The 18,220-nt window shown below is 38.3% G+C and overlaps 1 protein-coding gene across 1 annotated transcript; it reads right to left on the bottom strand.

Moving 5' to 3' along the window:
- Positions 1 to 4,546: 4,546 nt before the first annotated feature.
- On the bottom strand, positions 4,547 to 13,847 carry LOC311084633 (amine sulfotransferase-like). The gene is made up of 6 exons (XM_084116813.1): positions 13,487 to 13,847; positions 7,867 to 8,069; positions 7,666 to 7,792; positions 5,787 to 5,881; positions 5,481 to 5,661; positions 4,547 to 5,115 (listed from the first exon to the last, which is right to left on the bottom strand). The coding sequence occupies exons 1-6, from the start codon at positions 13,650 to 13,652 to the stop codon at positions 4,988 to 4,990; spliced, it is 900 nt and encodes a 299-aa protein (XP_083972939.1). The 5' UTR covers positions 13,653 to 13,847; the 3' UTR covers positions 4,547 to 4,987.
- Positions 13,848 to 18,220: the final 4,373 nt, after the last annotated feature.

Genomic DNA, 18,220 nt, shown 5'->3' on the forward strand with positions numbered 1-18,220 from the left:
TTCAATCATTCTCTCAAGAAGAGAAAACAGCCTGTCCATCCTCTCCCTACTCTCCTGTGCTCTCCTCGCCTCTGCCTCCCTCTCTAGTTGCCCTTTGTCTCGCCGCCTTCGTGCTGGTGCTCGTGCTCATGCTGGTGCTGCTGCCCCTGGCTCCTCCTCACCGTGGGCACCCACTACTGAACTCGGCCCTGGTGTGTCCTCAGGGATTGAGGCAATGAGGACAGGGGGGTTGGTGCAATGCCTCTGTCCCAACACCTCATCCATGAGGACAAACCAGGGCCAAGTTTCAGCAGTGGGTTTCCCACTCACACCCTCACCTGTCCCAGAACACTTGCAATCCTAAGGGCAGAGCAAATGAACCATGGCTTGTTAACAACAACAGCACAATACATTTCAGCAAAGACGTGTGTATTAACTTTCTTACTTTGTATTTTTTTCCCCTCCTGAATGACTCTAAAAAAGCTTAACACAGGGGTGCAATCTTAAGTGCATTGTTAACACTGCAAAATATGACACATCAAGACATGCATACAAAATACTTAAGAAATCATATTTCTATATACTCAAATTTGGTTAAAACCACATAGCTTGTATGACAGCACTACAAAAACACAAAAGTGAAACCCCATTCCCTTATCAACTGCTTTTCTTATTGTTTTAGGCTTTATAAGGTGAGTGATATTTCTTATAATACACAAGTGAGATAGACTAATATTACAAATAGGTCGTTAAACTAATATTAGCACAAGTTTTGCCTCAAACTAACTGACAAATGAAGCCACGCAATGGTGACGAAGGAGTTAAGATGAAGTTTATAATAAACTTTAACTCTGGTTTCGCTATCTATTTGAGTAAATGAAAAGATAATACTTACATTTAAATGTGAATTTGCTGTCCACCACCGATCTAGAGTCTCGGCCGCCTTTCAAAATAAATAAATAAATAAATGCTGTCGTCAACGGCGCGCAATGACTTATGGGGTAGGATAGGCCGCTAAGTGTCCATTTATGTATCCTTCCTTTCACGGGGAAACGAAGGGCGCATTTGGCATCGCCTTTGAATCAGGGTAGACTTCGACGCGTCGCGATGACGCAACCGGCCTTCGAATACGGCCTTCGGAGGATGCAGAATTGAATTGGGACTAGAGGGTGACACGGGAGTGGATTTTCAAACCTCTCCCGTCCCACTCCCACAAAAAAAATCCTGTCCCGTCCCAATCCCACGAAAAAAACATCCAATCCCGTCCCAATCCCAGAAGAATGACTCCTATTCCCTCCCACTCCCATGTTGTGTTTTTTTTTTTACCGGAATCTGTCAAAGTAAAAAAAATACAGTACAGATAGATTTTTCATGAGAGCCGCACTGATAGTAGTCTACAAAGTCAGTAGGAGAGCCATTTTACCGCAAAGCATAAAAAGTTACATCCAGTCATAAATACCATCTGCTTATCAATCTGTCACCCCTGAACAGTAAGTATGCAATGTAATAAATACAAAAGGGTGAGGAAAAAAACAGTCTTCATGATTTAACAGTCAAATTTGTTACTGAGACAAGATGATTTCCCTTAATGAAAAAATAAATCATTTTTTTTCTACATTAGCCTATCATGCATCCAACCATCCAAGAAAGACCACCATAACTGGCATCTCCACAGAGACTGGATGTTTACATGCACAACTTTTGTTTCATTCGGACTGAATTCATTCCGACTGATGAATCTGAATGTAGTTTAGGCCTACATGAACGCTAAACATCGTGCTGTGAAACATGATTGGGTTGATGTGCGCGTTTATAAGTCAAAAGATTCAAATCGGAATAGATTTTTTGACATGCGCACACTGCACAAATATACAAAGTTTCCCCACTGTTGTTGCTTAAAGGGTTAGTTCACCCAAAAATTAAAATTCTGTCAGTAATTACTCACCCTCATGTTGTTCCAACCGCGTAAGACCTTCCTTCATCTTCGGAACATAAATTAAGATATTTTTGATGAAATCTGAGTGCTGGATCACCTCTCCATAGGCTGCTAGGTGACCGAAACTTGCTGGCCCAGAAAAGTTATTAAAGAGATCGTTAATATAGTCCAAGTGACTACAGTGGCTTAATCTTAAGTATATCAAGCGACGAAAATACTTTTTGTGCGCAAAAACAAACAAAAATAACGACTTAATTCCACTATTCATTTCCTTCTCTCTGGGCCTCATAGTGTTTTTGCGCTGCTCGTCTGTGTTGCACGTCAACACGCATCACACACATGACCAGCGTCGGCCAATAGTGAGCCTACATGGTGACGTGCAACACAGACGCGCTGCGCAAAAACACTACGTGAACCAACTAGAGGCCCAGAGAGAAGGAAATGAATAGTGGAATAAAGTCGTTATTTTTGTTTGTTTTTGCGCACAAAAAGTATTTTCGTCGCTTGATATACTTAAAATTGAGCCACTGTAGTCGCTTGGACTATATTAACGATCTCTTTAATAACTTTTCTGGGCCAGCAAGTTTCGGTCACCTAGCAGCCTATGGAGAAGTGATCCAGCACTCAGATTTCATCAAAAATATCTTAATTTGACTTAATTTTTATCCAATTCTGGTCATAATTTGAAAACTATTAACATGAACCGTTGTGCGGCGCCGTGCTGTGGATGAGAATCTGAAAGGACTGGTGAGCCGTTGTCCTGCTCTACTTCACAGATGTTGAGTGAAAGGAGAATTATAGAATGACAGGACACTCATTTATATGACACTTTATTCATCAGGAGAACAGCTCGTTCAGCGCGTCATACGTCGTCTTTTCAGTTTCGGTTTTCAATCGATCAAGTGTTTACATGTTCTCTCGATAAAGCACCCCTTTCAATCCGATCGAAATTATTTGTAATAGAGCTGACACTTTGAGTTTGCAATGGGTTAACTTATGTTATTGCCCTACTTGTTTTTAATGTTTTTATGAAATTTCTGTATTGACTGCATGATCATATCACCATATTTTTTACCGCCATGCGTGCCACAAATTAAAGCTTGGCGAGCCACATGAGGCTCGCGAGCCACGCAATGAGTAACACGCATAGAACAGTTTATGTTTCTTTATTGAACTGAAAGCCAGTTTAAACAATGCACATTAAACACATTAAATTTCCTGTAAATCATCCATGCAAACACACACACAGGCACGCATATTACAGCCACCAACTGGTATGGGTGTGTGGAGCACGTTATTCACTTTACCAGCCACACCAAAGCAAACAGGAGAGCATAAAGAGACAGGGCAAATAGAATTTAGTTCAAAATTTAAATATAGAGTTTATTTATATAAACTGTATATTTTTGTATAAAGTTGGGTATCATAGTTTTATTACGATTCCCGGTCCCGCCCACTCCCGCTGACATTTTTTCCTGTCCCGTCCCAATCCCGTGATTAATAGTGATTTTGTTTCCAATCCCGCGGGAATTCCCGAAAAAATAGGCTTGTTTGAGATGCGCCTAGCCTCGCCTGAAATGTGTGCGAAAGTAGGCGGCAGCAGTGAGGGGAGGAGTGAAAAAAGCGCAGGCAAGACGGACAGTTCTCTCTTCTCGCAATGGATCTGACACCTGTGAGATCAAAGATGGATATCGCGGGATTCACGATATTCACGCTCGTGCACGGTGTTGCTAATAAACTGGATGCAATTTAAGTTCTGTTGCTTTTATATTAAAATAAATAAAATGAACAAGACACCCAAAGTACTTGTTATTTAATTCCATTCCAAATACATGTTTATCAATATTTTTTTATTTAATACAGACATATGTGTTTTTATTTATTTTATTTTTTTTATAAAAATTAAATTGCATAACCCAAAGAGATCGCACTGTCAGATAGTTTGGGAATATTCACACATAAAATATACACATAAAACATGATATTAGAGTTTTAAAATCAAACATTTTAAAAGAGAACAATACATCACAGTTGTTTAAACCAATGAGCATTAAGCTGTGTCGTCAGCAAGTCGTTTCCCATCATGGTTTTGATCAGCGCAGTCAGTGGAGAGCAACTGCGCTCGCCTGCAGAATCCGACACATCCGCCTTGCGATCGCGAGAGATTTTTGACATACGTCAGCATGACATCAGAGCAAGGCGGACCGCACTCGGACACATTTCTAACCGGCATGCATCTCGCGCTGATCACCGGTGATCGATTCTGCGCAGATTTTGCTCATCTCAAACAAGCCTAATGTCAGCCTCTAATTGGGACGGCCTTCATCGCGCCGCGGTGACGCAATCGGCCTTCAAATGCGACCTTCCAAGGATGCAGCCTTTGAATTGGGACGTCCTTCGTCATGCCGCTGTGACGCAATCGGCCTTCAAATACGGCCTTCGGAGGATGCAGCCTTCACATTGGGACACAGCTTAAGACTAAAGTGAAGACTAATATTTGCGAAAAAAAGCTAGTTCCACACGCACGTGGAAGTTTGAGAACTGAGCATGCGCGTCACAAAACGTCTATCAAAATAAAAGTTCTTAGGCTAGTTATAATTCTGTTCAAATAAATGTACTCGGAGACACGTAAACATTAATATTATACATTTAATACGATAGCTTTGTAAATTCAGCCATAATATTCTGGAAAAGGATTACACAAACACATGAAATAATGGCTTTCAAGGTTTTATGTTTTGGTAATATAATAGCCCTTTATTTTGACATTTACATTCACCAACATTTAATATGATATAACTGGCAGGATTATGTTTACATTTACAACATAAAAGCGTAAATATGATCATATTTATTAGGTTAAATATCAAATTGGGTGAAAATTACATAGCCTTCTGCAAATTCATATTGTTTCCATATTTTACATAATGTTAATAATAATGTTCAAACTCTTCAACCATCAGTTATCTGTTTTAATATTGTGAAATTTAGTCTATCTATATATTATGCCTTCCTTTTTTTATTGTGATAGCATTATATCTGTATTAGTTTTAAAATTGATGTCTTGAGCTTTCAGCCATGCAATTCTGAGATGTCCCAGACCATGTTAAGAGGTACGTCCTTCATTCTTTCTTGGTAGACGCAGTCAAAACATTCATTCTGAGCCACTGTTAAAGAGTTCCTCCAGTCCCCAACTGTTCCTGTAACACGGCAGGTTGAAAACATTAACATAGGCCTATTCCACCACCGCTGATGTGTCACTTATCAAATTTAATAATTTACTTCTAAATAATGAATAATTTCAAAAGTCTACTGTCACTCCTTGAACATAATTATTTGAGAACATTATTAAAGATAACTTTGAACAAACATTCTATCATCGTTACTGAAAGAAAGTTTGTTCATAACTTTGTGAGAAACTTGTCAGAACGTTAGCCCAAGTTCTGAGAACGTTCCCTGTTAGCTGGGATCATGAAAGTGACAAAGTCTCTGTTTATATCTTATCTTGAAGATTAATTTGACAGTGCTTCAATTACCAACTCTTGATTTTTCACTTTTATCTGACCTTTGCGCAAAAAAATTCCTTTAGGATCTTTCGTGACACCCTGAACAACGGATTCATAGTTGGCCAAGGGGTCTTGCTTCATGTGTTTGAACGTGGCTGTCTCCACCACTTTATCGATCGCTGTGTCTGACAGATTCTTCCCCACGAACTCACAGATTTTCACAATGACAGACCTGAGGTCCTGTTAAAAGGTTTGTTCATATCATTGGTCAGTCTACAGATAGCCTACCAATAGCCACCGACCACAACAAGAAAAAATAACACTTGATGGAAAGATGATAGGATCATAAACTGAACCAGTCTCACCTTGATCATTTCTTCATAAGTAAGGATCAGGATGTTGTATTTGTCTTTATTAGTAATCCATCCTTTAACATGGTCAAACCAACGGCCACCAATCACTGCAAACCAGACACAACATTAGTGTCAAACTTTGTAGTAAGTTCAAGACCTGGTTTTATATGTACAGTGAGGAAAATAAGTATTTGAACACCCTGCTATTTTGCAAGTTCTCCCACTTGGAAATCATGGAGGGGTCTGAAATTGTCATCGTAGGTGCATGTCCACTGTGAGAGACATAATCTAAAAAAAAAAAATCCAGAAATTACAATATATGATTTTTTAACTATTTATTTGTATGATACAGCTGCAAATAAGTATTTGAACACCTGTCTATCAGCTAGAATTATGACCCTCAAAGACCTGTTAGTCTGCCTTTAAAATGTCCACCTCCACTCCATTTATTATCCTAAATTAGATGCACCTGTTTGAGGTCGTTAGCTGCATAAAGACACCTGTCCACCCCATACAATCAATAAGAATCCAACTAATAACATGGCCAAGACCAAAGAGCTGTCCAAAGACACTAGAGACAAAATTGTACACCTCCACAAGGCTGGAAAGGGCTACGGGGAAATTGCCAAGCAGCTTGGTGAAAAAAGGTCCACTGTTGGAGCAATCATTAGAAAATGGAAGAAGCTAAACATGACTGTCAATCTCCCTCGGACTGGGGCTCCATGCAAGATCTCACCTCGTGGGGTCTCAATGATCCTAAGAAAGGTGAGAAATCAGCCCAGAACTACACGGCAGGAGCTGGTCAATGACCTGAAAAGAGCTGGGACCACCGTTTCCAAGGTTACTGTTGGTAATACACTAAGACGTCATGGTTTGAAATCATGCATGGCACGGAAGGTTCCCCTGCTTAAACCAGCACATGTCAAGGCCCGTCTTAAGTTTGCCAATGACCATTTGGATGATCCAGAGGAGTCATGGGAGAAAGTCATGTGGTCAGATGAGACCAAAATAGAACCTTTTGGTCATAATTCCACTAAACGTGTTTGGAGGAAGAAGAATGATGAGTACTATCCCAAGAACACCATCCCTACTGTGAAGCATGGGGGTGGTAGCATCATGCTTTGGGGGGGTTTTTCTGCAATGACAATGATGACCGGGGCCATGTATTGCGAGATTTTGGGGAACAACCTCCTTCCCTCAGTTAGAGCATTGAAGATGGGTCGAGGCTGGGTCTTCCAACATGACAATGACCCGAAGCACACAGCCAGGATAACCAAGGAGTGGCTCTGTAAGAAGCATATCAAGGTTCTGGCGTGGCCTAGCCAGTCTCCAGACCTAAACCCAATAGAGAATCTTTGGAGGGAGCTCAAACTCCGTGTTTCTCAGCGACAGCCCAGAAACCTGACTGATCTAGAGAAGATCTGTGTGGAGGAGTGGGCCAAAATCCCTCCTGCAGTGTGTGCAAACCTGGTGAAAAACTACAGGAAACGTTTGACCTCTGTAATTGCAAACAAAGGCTACTGTACCAAATATTAACTGATTTTCTCAGGTGTTCAAATACTTATTTGCAGCTGTATCATACAAATAAATAGTTAAAAAATCATACATTGTGATTTCTGTTTTTTTTTTTTTAGATTATGTCTCTCACAGTGGACATGCACCTACGATGACAATTTCAGACCCCTCCATGATTTCTAAGTGGGAGAACTTGCAAAATAGCAGGGTGTTCAAATACTTATTTTCCTCACTGTATATATATACAGTATATATACAGACACATACATACATCATACAGACACACACACACAAAATAAATACATACACATTTTTTAAATAAATATTTCTTAGCAAGTATCTGTTATGTAAAAAATTATATAGTTTTGGCTCTTACTGCATCCTGTGAAGAATTTTTCCAGCATCTGGCCCATGCTCTCGGAAGAATCCAAGTTGTCCATGTTTTTGGAAAAATGGAAATATGACACCATGACGTCTTTAGGGTTTCTCATGACGTAGATGATCTGACATCAAAAAGGTGTATTAAAAACTGCGCATGACGACAATAATGTGTATCAATTGATTGGTGAACGCATACCTTTCCTTTTCTTTGCAGCGCTTTGGGCATCACCGGCTGGAGTAAATGGGAACAGAAGAGTCTCGGAGATGGACGCGCATTGTAATCTGTCCCCTTTAAACGATACTCTAGCCAGGGCATCTGCTCGTACGTGCTTTGTTTGGCTTTGTCCGGGAAATCTTCCTCGTATATTAAAGTAATGATCCGTTGGGTCCATACCGTACCTGAGAATCAAGCATTTAATACAGATGGTACGCAACCAGAATGCCTTTTACCGCCGCGGCAGAAATAAACCAGCCGCATTTCAAAGTCGTTCGCGAAATGACCGCCAGGTGGCGCAAAGGGGCATTGTGCAAAACAGCAGCAATTACCGTATTTTAAAATGTAAGTGGGTTAAATATAAAACCCTAAGCCTAATAGGCATATATATATATATATATATATATATATATATAGGCCTATTAGGCTACAGCAGAATAGAACCAAAGATAGAATCAATTTTAGAGCTGAAAAAATAGAATCAAAAGTTAAAAATAGCGACGATATTAGGAGCAATGACGCTGAATATTTTTACTATTCTATTGATGAATTAGATGAATGAAGAGAGCTTCTCTCTCATGAGCGATATAATTGCATAGTAATTTATAGTGATTTCAAAAGCAGTCCTGTAAAAAAAACTACATGGGGTAGGCCTATAGCCCTACCATATAGCCTACAGAAATAATTTTTGAGAGATTACGCGGAGTGCGTTTTAGTTAAGATCCTGGTTTCAATGCTCTTAATGTATATAGGCTACTGCTTTAAAAAAAAACAAAAAAACAAACGTCACAACGCGTTTTGAGATTGTTTTGAATTAAATATTGAAGTTTAAAATGTAGTGTTTTGGCACACCAGGCCGAGTGGCGTTACGCATTGTTCAAAAATCTGGTTTTATTCTGGCATGTTGAATTGGCGTTAGAAAATCTTTCGATTTTTTTTAATTTTTTTTTTAGATTTATTAGATTTAGATTTTAGATTTCGTTAGATTTATTTTTCTCATAACAGCTAAAATAACTTAATATAGGCCTTGTCTTAATATGACCTACTTAGGCATAATAGGCTATAGGCTATACTATTAATAAATGAAGAAAACTTGGCCACTGAATACTTAATATTCAATTATTTTAATTATCACAATTAAAGTTTTAATTTTATTAAATTGAACAAGCGCAACATTCAGCATTCAATCAAATATTCTAAAAGATGTATTATTAATAATGTTATTTCAACATAATATCTCGTTATTTAGACATAATATGTGTGCGTGCAACAAGCAAGATGTGCATTTGTAAATCCGGTGACACGTGCATTGATTTTTATTAATAAACTAGTGTTTTCTGACAGTGTCGACTGCAAAGATGAAGTTGATGATCGCCATCTCCATATGAACGCGCCTAGAGAGAAATGCACATAATGGATTACATAATCAGAGAGTAGCCTTTTTCTTTTTTCGTTTTGAATTATTTCCTTTAAAGACATTTCAAGCTGTGTGTATTTGATGTATTTCTCATGTCTGTGTGAGGCATACGCTGAGTTTCGTTAAGGTATGAGATGAGCTCCAGTTCACGTGGAGTGTAAGTGACCGCGCGGGTGCCTCCATGATTATATAGGCCTATTGGCTGTTATATTTTCTTATTATTTATTAAATCCAGGCAATTGGTTGATGAAAAATTGATTAAAATTAAGATACAATTTTTAGAAAACAAAATTCACTTTAAAGAAAGGTTTTCTACAAAACAAAACTTAATGAAGTTGTCAAAAATCATGTCAGATGGAAAAAAATAACATTATAATATTTTAACAAATATTAAACTAAATGAGCTTATTTAATGGCTACAACAGTATAGTATAGACACTCTATTTGTACAAATTGCTGACCATTAATTTAATTTAATTTCATGAAACCTTGTAGTTAAACGAATTCACACTTTAGGGTAGACTGTGTACAGTTGAGACACCTTAAATAACTTGCATTCGCAGCAAGCACAAGTTGTGTTTTTTGCTGTGCACTTGCATATTAGTGTCCGCTGGGAGGGAAATATAGAGACCAGACCTCTTGGAACTTTAATTGAATGCATAGCGTTGGTAAAGCATACTGAAATTACAGCCCTACAAATTTATTAGGCCCTACTGAAAATAAATGTATCGAATTTAATATATATATACAGTATGTCAGTCAGTCTTTGTCTGTTCTTAGTTATAGCCTAGTTTTCATCTGAGTTTAGTCATAGTAACGTTGTATTTGGTGTAAGTGTATCCTGCCTTCCTGTCTGTAACCTGTTATATTTGTAAGTAAAACCAGAGAATGTCTAATAAGGCGAGAAGTTTCACTCTCAGTACACTTCCGGCTTCTGAACTGGTTGCAGTTCCTCTCTGATTCCATATGAGGGCGCTCACAGGACGAGTGCAGAATGAATGGAGGTCTATGGCGCTATACACATCAAAATCCACTTTTCTCAGGATATAATTTTTTGTCTAGTAATTTGAATGTTGTATTCGAAAGGAGATGCAAATAAATTACACATTGCTGGGCGTTAGATTTTTTTGAGTCACTTATTTGCTTTAAAAAGTCTTTTAAAGTGTCAATGACGTCATACACATGTACGACCAGAGATACTGCTTTACGGCAATCCTTCAGTCACTTTGGTGCTTTCGCGCTCTGCACTTTCTTTTCTCTCGAGGCATCGACAACACTGCTGACACAGGTAAATACACGTGCTAGATTTGTTTTTGTTTTGTTTGTTTGTGGTCCCGCTTTGGATGCCACGAAGCCATCAAGCGTTATCACTGGTCGTAATCAGTCCTCCACGGACCAATCAGCGTTCATTAGCAGAATGCTAGCGTGTTATGGGCAACAACAACTCAACCTGTAAGAAATCAAAAGGACAGAAGTACTCGTTCATTCAACTTTCGACCTAAAACCCACGCTGAACTTGCAAAATCTACAATCAGATCTGATATTTCTCAACGGCAATCGGGTGAAAGAGACAAATTTAGCTGTCTAGCCCCATTGACTCCCATTCATTTTGCACTCATGGCGATCGCCCCCAGTGGAACTCTGGTGGCACTACAACCAAAATTCGGTACAACAGGGCTTAAAGGTGAACTAAGTAACTTTTTTACCTTAACTGAACAGCTTCGGAGTCATTGGAATGGTTATATTACTTATTTCGGGTTGAATGGTGGTCGATTCGCACCCCCCTGGTGTCCGTGAGTGGAAAATCCGCACTTGCAACTTTCAGAAGGAATCACAGCCTATGCACAAATTACTGTTGCACTTGATAGCAATACTGTATTGAAAGTATTTTTCTGATTTGTTCGATCTGTTTTGGAAAATGTCTTCCGTTGCTATGGCCGGGTATCACTGTCAGTCATCTCAATTTCGTGAATGATTCACAAAAAAAACAAAAAAACAAAACAAAAACAAATTAAAGACGAGCTTCATCATCTTCATTTTCTGGTGCGATCGACTGACAGTCTTCCTTCATCAGATGTGTCGTCTTTGCAGCGGCTCAACTGGAATGTAGCAAATTTATGTTGTAGGCCTAATGTACAATTGATAATTAAACAAGATGCTTGACTTTAATAAACAGATACATAGGGTGAATTGCCTTAATGTGGGACATTTTTTGCACTTCAGACTTCTGTGACATATTGTGATGTGTAACCAAAACATTAAATCCACACCCAATACCATTTTAAAAACCCCAGGATTGTATCCTAATCAAATCAAAAGAGAAAATTCAGATAACCCATTCATAAGATAAATTATAGACATATTAGTGCTCTTATTGCAAGTCGTCTGAGAAAATCTGCAGCTTCCTAATGTGGGACAGAACGTTTCCCCAATGTGGGACACTGAAAAATCTATGATAAAAGACCAAAAATCACATTGATACATGTAGAATAGTAAAATATTTTATTTTAGATTCACTGGAGAGTAGATAGGGACATTCCATGCCCTGGCCAACAGTCTCAGCTGAGGGACCCCACCATCCTCAACAATACTCCTCTATGGCTCTTTTCATCCTGTCCTGCCTCCACTGATTACGTTTCTTTCTCTTATCCTTTCCCTGTTTCTGCCTCTCTTTCTGTGACAATCTGTCCCTGTCTTTCTCACCTTTGCCATTGTGATCTAAAATACATTTCACTGAATTAATCAGATGCATAAAATAAAGTGGAATTGCTTAGTTGGTTTTCTACTGCATTTTTAAATTCAGAGCTATTTTTCATTTTAAGTCAACTATACCTTTTACACATACATGGCACATACATGACACATACATGACACATACATGACACATACACAGAGAGAGAGAGAGAGAGAGAGAGAGAGAGAGAGAGAGAGAGAGAGAGAGAGAGAGAGAGACACACACATATGTAGGCATGCACACGCACACATACACACAAAAAAAGAGCCTTCAAACTGCCCTTCAAGAATAAAAAATTCACATTACTGTAAAAATCTGCATTAACAGTATTGTAATATTGCATTACAAGACTAAAACCATGTAAATAACCATGTTTGTCCCACAAACCATGACCCACCACACATTTTTGACTCATTGAAGTACTGTCCCACATTAGGCTGATCATGCTGTCCCAGATTTGGAAACCACATTTCCTAATGTGGGACACTAAGAAATTTGTTAAAAATATAAAATATATAGTTTATACACACAAAGTTAGACTATTTTTTGATGGACAAACATTTCATAAGCATATTAGGCTAAAAAGTACCAGGATTGCATTGTTTAAAATGTATTTAACTCCTTAATATCAAACTTGTTAAATCTCTATGTCAATGGCCTTCGGATGGTCTTCACACAAGGTGCCTCCTGTTTGATGATTGCTCCACCCTCAAATATGACTGGACATTTGATAGGTCATGTGATTTTGATCACATGACACCACAGCTTTGTCTAACCCATAGTTTCACTGTCATTCATGTATTTATGGGGGACCTACAAACACTAGACCTTAGGTGTCCCACATTAGGCAGTGTCCCACATTAGGGCAATTCACCCCATTTAAGCATCAAGAACGGAAAAACATAAACACTGTTATAAACACTGCTCATGTTATTGCATTGACCACAGATCTATCGTCTGAGTATTGTTTAGCTAATGTCTTATGCTCTTACAAAGCCTCATTGATGTGGCCTAATATTTTTCTATTGCAATGTTTTATGTTGAATCTTTTTTCATTATTCAATTTAATTTCAGTAATTTCAGTATTGTGATTATGTGATCGTTCAATGTTTCATTTAAATTGATTTGCTACCAGCTTTCAATCGCTCTCAATGAGCCGGCAGATTACGCAATAGAGAGAATAAACTGACACTTTGCAAAGTCTGTGATTGTAGCGCCTCTTAGCGGTAAGAGGCTGCAAATACACACCCGCAATTTACCGCCGCGGGAACGGCGGTGGTAAAAGTATTATTCTGGTTGCGTACCATCTGTAGGCCAACATTAAACATTTCTGTTATATATCTTAGACATTTACATGCTAAAAAAAAGTAGCCCTAGTCTATATGCAGTAGGCTAGTTCTGAAATAGGTTACTCTTTGGCTTTTTATTATTATTATTTTGTCTTCACTTACCTGATTTCGGGAAGGTAACAACAAAGAGATCATCGTCCCTTGTTTCGAAATCCTCTAAACTGTCAATATACTCTGGCGTAACATCATGATCTTTTTCCAAACTTAAGACAGTGTCTTTGTACGTGATCAGTTTGTCACTAAGCTTTTTGTAATCCTGCTGAGCCATAGTTCTTGCTGAGCCAAATCAACACTAGCGCGTTTTGCCAAAAGACCATAAATGATGAAGGAAATTTGTTAGTCCTTATCCATGCAGGGCCGGATTTCATTGAGAAAAAAGGTAATCTTTGCTGTTACACAATAGCCTAGTCAAAGGGGTGGTTATTTTTGCGGAATTCATGACCAACCTTTGGACACTTGTGTCACAGTTGTGTTTTGTTTTGGACTTGTCAGCCTGTCGTCTTGTCACGTGTCTTCATTATCAGTTCATTTGTATCACCTGCGTTATGTTAATCATTAGTCCATCTTGGAGGCCTACATTTCAAACAGTAAAATGTAATAGGAACGTTCAGAAGGAATCGCAGCCTATGCACAAATTACTGTTGCACTTGGTCCATATTTTATACATTCAATAATATTCAGTGGTTCTCAACATTTTTGACTGCAAGGTAAGATATTTTCTATATTTCTGCAGTAATTCTGAAAAAGCTTCTTGTTTTCAAACTTTATGAACAGCACTAAGTATCGATATATTACATTAATTAACCATGACTAATTTTTTGATTCCAGAAGTTTCAAGAACTGTATGTTTTGAAACAAAAACAACAAAGGGAGAAAAATAAACATGATTTTAAGTTGACTAAATTATTTCTATTTTTTAAAAAGCCTATAATCTTATCATAATAATAAACCATTCTGGCCCCTCTTGAAAGTTTGCTGAGGCCCCTAGTGGACTTCGGTCACCAGGTTGAGAGAACCACTGTTTAATATTACCGGAATAAACATCAATAAATTGGTCATAAACAGTCTCAGAAGGACATGTTGCATGTGATTTATCATTTTCATATCGATTTAAATGGGATAATTTCAGCCTAAATTAAGCCACTGAAAACAAAACAATAAAAGTCAGGGAATAGTTGTTATGTAAGATGTCTGATGAGGGCAGTTCAGAGAGTTTACCTCTAACTAGGGCTATGTCCCAGGTTAACCTCATCATAAAAACTCTTGTTTGCAGTTTGGAACATAGAAAAGATGAAGCAATCATAATATAGGCTAGCTAGAGATTGATCTGTATACTTGTGGTATATTGAAATACATGTGTATGAACAGTAGGTGTCACTAAGGTACCAGTTGCCTAGTAGGACATGACTGCAGGGGCATAGTTTGTGGGGGGGTTGGGGGGGAGATAACCCCCCCAATATTTAAATCTATGCATTACAACCCCCCCAATATTTATACCATGATCACATGAAAAGGAGGCATACCCAAACTTAAACCGCCCCAATGTTCAAACCAAATCTACGCCCATGCATGAATGCCATGAAGAAGTGTTGCTAGAATGTTCTAATAAAAAATATATAGATCAACGTCGAGTTCTCTGAAGTCTATTACTGTGAAATATACAACAACACCACATTACCTTAATAAAAAAGTTTTAGGTTTTAAAATGATTTGACATTTGGAAATCATTATTTTTATATAGGCTACTTGGTGTTTGCTGACATTTACTATCAGAAATAGGCTATCAAAATGGTCTGCAACCAGTTATAACAAACACTTTCCCTGACATGCGGAACCTGTTTTCCTGTTTGTGACGTTTGACATAAAGCCTATTAGTTAGCGAATCTAGGTGATTCAGGGCCTGTCCAAAACACACACTTGCGGTCTTTGCACTTGACCACTTGTCTACTTGCGTGATAATGCTTTATTTTGATTTTCAATACCATGCATTTTAAAATAAACGTCTAAATGTCTGTTCAGTAGTCGCTATACCAGACGATTTAGTATTTGTGGTGCTTCTATTTAAGTGATAAAAAGCAGTTGCAAATGTTGTACAGAATACACATAGGCCTACTCATCTTTGCACCAACAATATGTGCAACACTACCAAATTATATGTATCTAATTAATTTAATTACAGTGGATTGTTTTCCTCGACATCTCACGATTTCGGGGCACGAGTTCCTGAACATGATGCATGATGGGATACGCTTATCCTCAAATACCGCTTCAGGCTTTGACGTTTTTAAGACCTACGCTGTGTTCGAAATCACCCCCTATACCCCCATTCACTATTCCCTACATTACTCAACTAATATAATCCATTTGAAGGAGTGAATGAAAACTAGCTTTTGCATAGTTTGTGCTTGATGTTTAATAATTAATTGAAACGTAGCAAACTGGCAGCTCCAGTAGTAATGAAAAGATTTATCCTGAACTCTGTCATGGAAACTAGCATGTAAAAAGCGCAATTAAACAATTTGATAATCAATTAAAATGTAATTTATACCTGTATGATATTACGCTGTAACCACATTGGACAAGCGGTTTGGAAAATGGATGGATGATTGATTGTTGTACACTCGTTATTGCGGTGCATTGTGGGATTGAATGAGTACACTCGATAATATCCACTATGGTTTCAGACACCACTACAAATGTCTGTTCCCTCAAATAGTGTCCTATTTAAGGGTATGGGGGCGATTTCGGTAACAGCCCTGGATAGTCTTGTACACTTCCTGTTGTGTGCACAGGCTCTCAAGTGGCCAACGCTGCGTGCGAAATCGAATACTTTGCTAGCATTCGAAAAATAGTACGCCAACAGAGTATGTCCGGATGCATCAAACAACAGTAGATGAAAAATGTTCCCGGATGACCTACTACTTCCGGCGAGATTCTGACGTGCGCATTCAGTAGAGTAGTGCAGGCATAGATATCCATATAAGGCTAGATGTCTTAAGGCGGAGTCACTTCCGGCATCACCGGCGGCCATCTTACCACAGGGAAGCTGTGAATTAAGGTGAGTGATCAGCACGCACACAAATCCTCTTTATCTCGCTGAAATATTGACGGATTTACAAACGGTTTGGTTTCTTACAAACGTTATTAACGTGGCTATAATTTTTTCATATGGAAGTCCATTGTTATAATTATTCATATGTATGCAGCGTCATACATCTCTGACGTTTATAACAAACCAAACCGTTTGAAAATCGGTAGAAAACGGAGCAAGTTATGGTTATTTAAAAGTACATGCACCATGTTACGAGTGAGCGAGCTCCCTGTGGCAAGATGGCTGCCGTGTGCGGACGTCGACCTCCATTGGCCAGCAGCGCGGACGAGACATCTAGCCTTTATTATATATCTATTTGTGCAGGTATGGCATCACTTTGTAGGCCAAAACGCGGAAACGAGTTTGCATTTTAGCACATCGTCCCAATTTCAGATGCAGCTCAAGACCGCATGTGGAGGTATTTGGACGGGCTCAGAGTCTGAATAATTCGAACAGTTCAGGATCATGTTGTAGCCTACCTTCGGGGGTATTTTCAAATAAACATGTATTAGATCAAACTGCAGCCGACTGTTTAGTATCATATGAGTAGCAAGCCCACATTGAGTGTGTGATACATTACATATCTAGATTCAGCCTTACATGGAGCCTGGGATTGAAACAGGTTTGTTTAGCCTGAGTCGAGCGCGGTTCTACTCTCTCTCTCTCCGCGCCTCTTTTCCCACACATGGGTCACCTAATCCCTCCTCTGGAGAGCCGAACATGCAAAATGACTGTTTCAGCACCGGGATTATAGCAAGCGAAGATCTGAGTTTAGATTGTGATCTGCAGTCTGACATAACAAATCCTACACCTCTGAGAACTAAATCTGCAGAGTAATTGGTTGAGAGTTTCAAGACAAAGTTTTAAGGAAGTAGGCTATTTTACTTCAGTTAATTTCTATTAATTAACTTCATTTATTTGCATGAACTTTCTGTCAGTGAAATGAGTCAGGCCATGCATAAAAAGTTTTCGTTTCAGCAATGAAAAACACTTCATGAAACAACCGATTTATTTAAACTGATTGCAAATTAAATGGATTGTGAAAGTGGGTGTTGCATACCAGATGGTCCTTTCAGAAATTATTCAATTTCATTCTGATGAAAGATTCTTTTTTTTTTTTTTTTTGTAAATGAATGAATGAACCACAGAAATTAAACAGACTTTTAGAATATATTTTTCATGATTGTAATAGGCTGAATGGAAAATAATGCAAATAATTGAGAGGCTGATTGGAATATTTGTATTTAAAAAACCCCCCCCCCAAAAAAACCACACAACTTGAAGTGAACAAAACAATAAAATATAAAAAAGTTTCAAAAAATGTAAAAACTTTGCCTCATAGAAATAAAATATTCATTATAAAAGTATTTTCAAATATTAGAAAAAGAAAGTTATTCATCAGCTACTAATTTTCTCGCATAAAATCCAAACTTTTTTTTTTTCTTCAAATAAAACTAAGGAACGCCTAACTAAACTTGAAAAGGTTTTATCTGTTTTCAGGTGGAGCATTTGTTTTAGTTTTTTTGACTGTTGATCTGTCTCATAAACAACCAGAATATCAAAGAGGTGTCACATAAACAGTGTGGTTAAGCCTCTTCTACACTTTTTTTTTCTTCCTCAGACTGTTGATGGTAACCCACACACCTGCCGTTTGCAGACACTGCTATTTGTTTGTAAACTTCAGTTTGAAGGATCTGAGGCTTTTGTGCTTTTTTAAAGGATCCGAGACGTTTATGCTGCCTGTT

The sequence above is a fragment of the Abramis brama genome (genome assembly GCF_963993115.1).
Source record: "Abramis brama genome assembly, chromosome: 6".
Classification (NCBI taxonomy): domain Eukaryota; kingdom Metazoa; phylum Chordata; class Actinopteri; order Cypriniformes; family Leuciscidae; genus Abramis; species Abramis brama.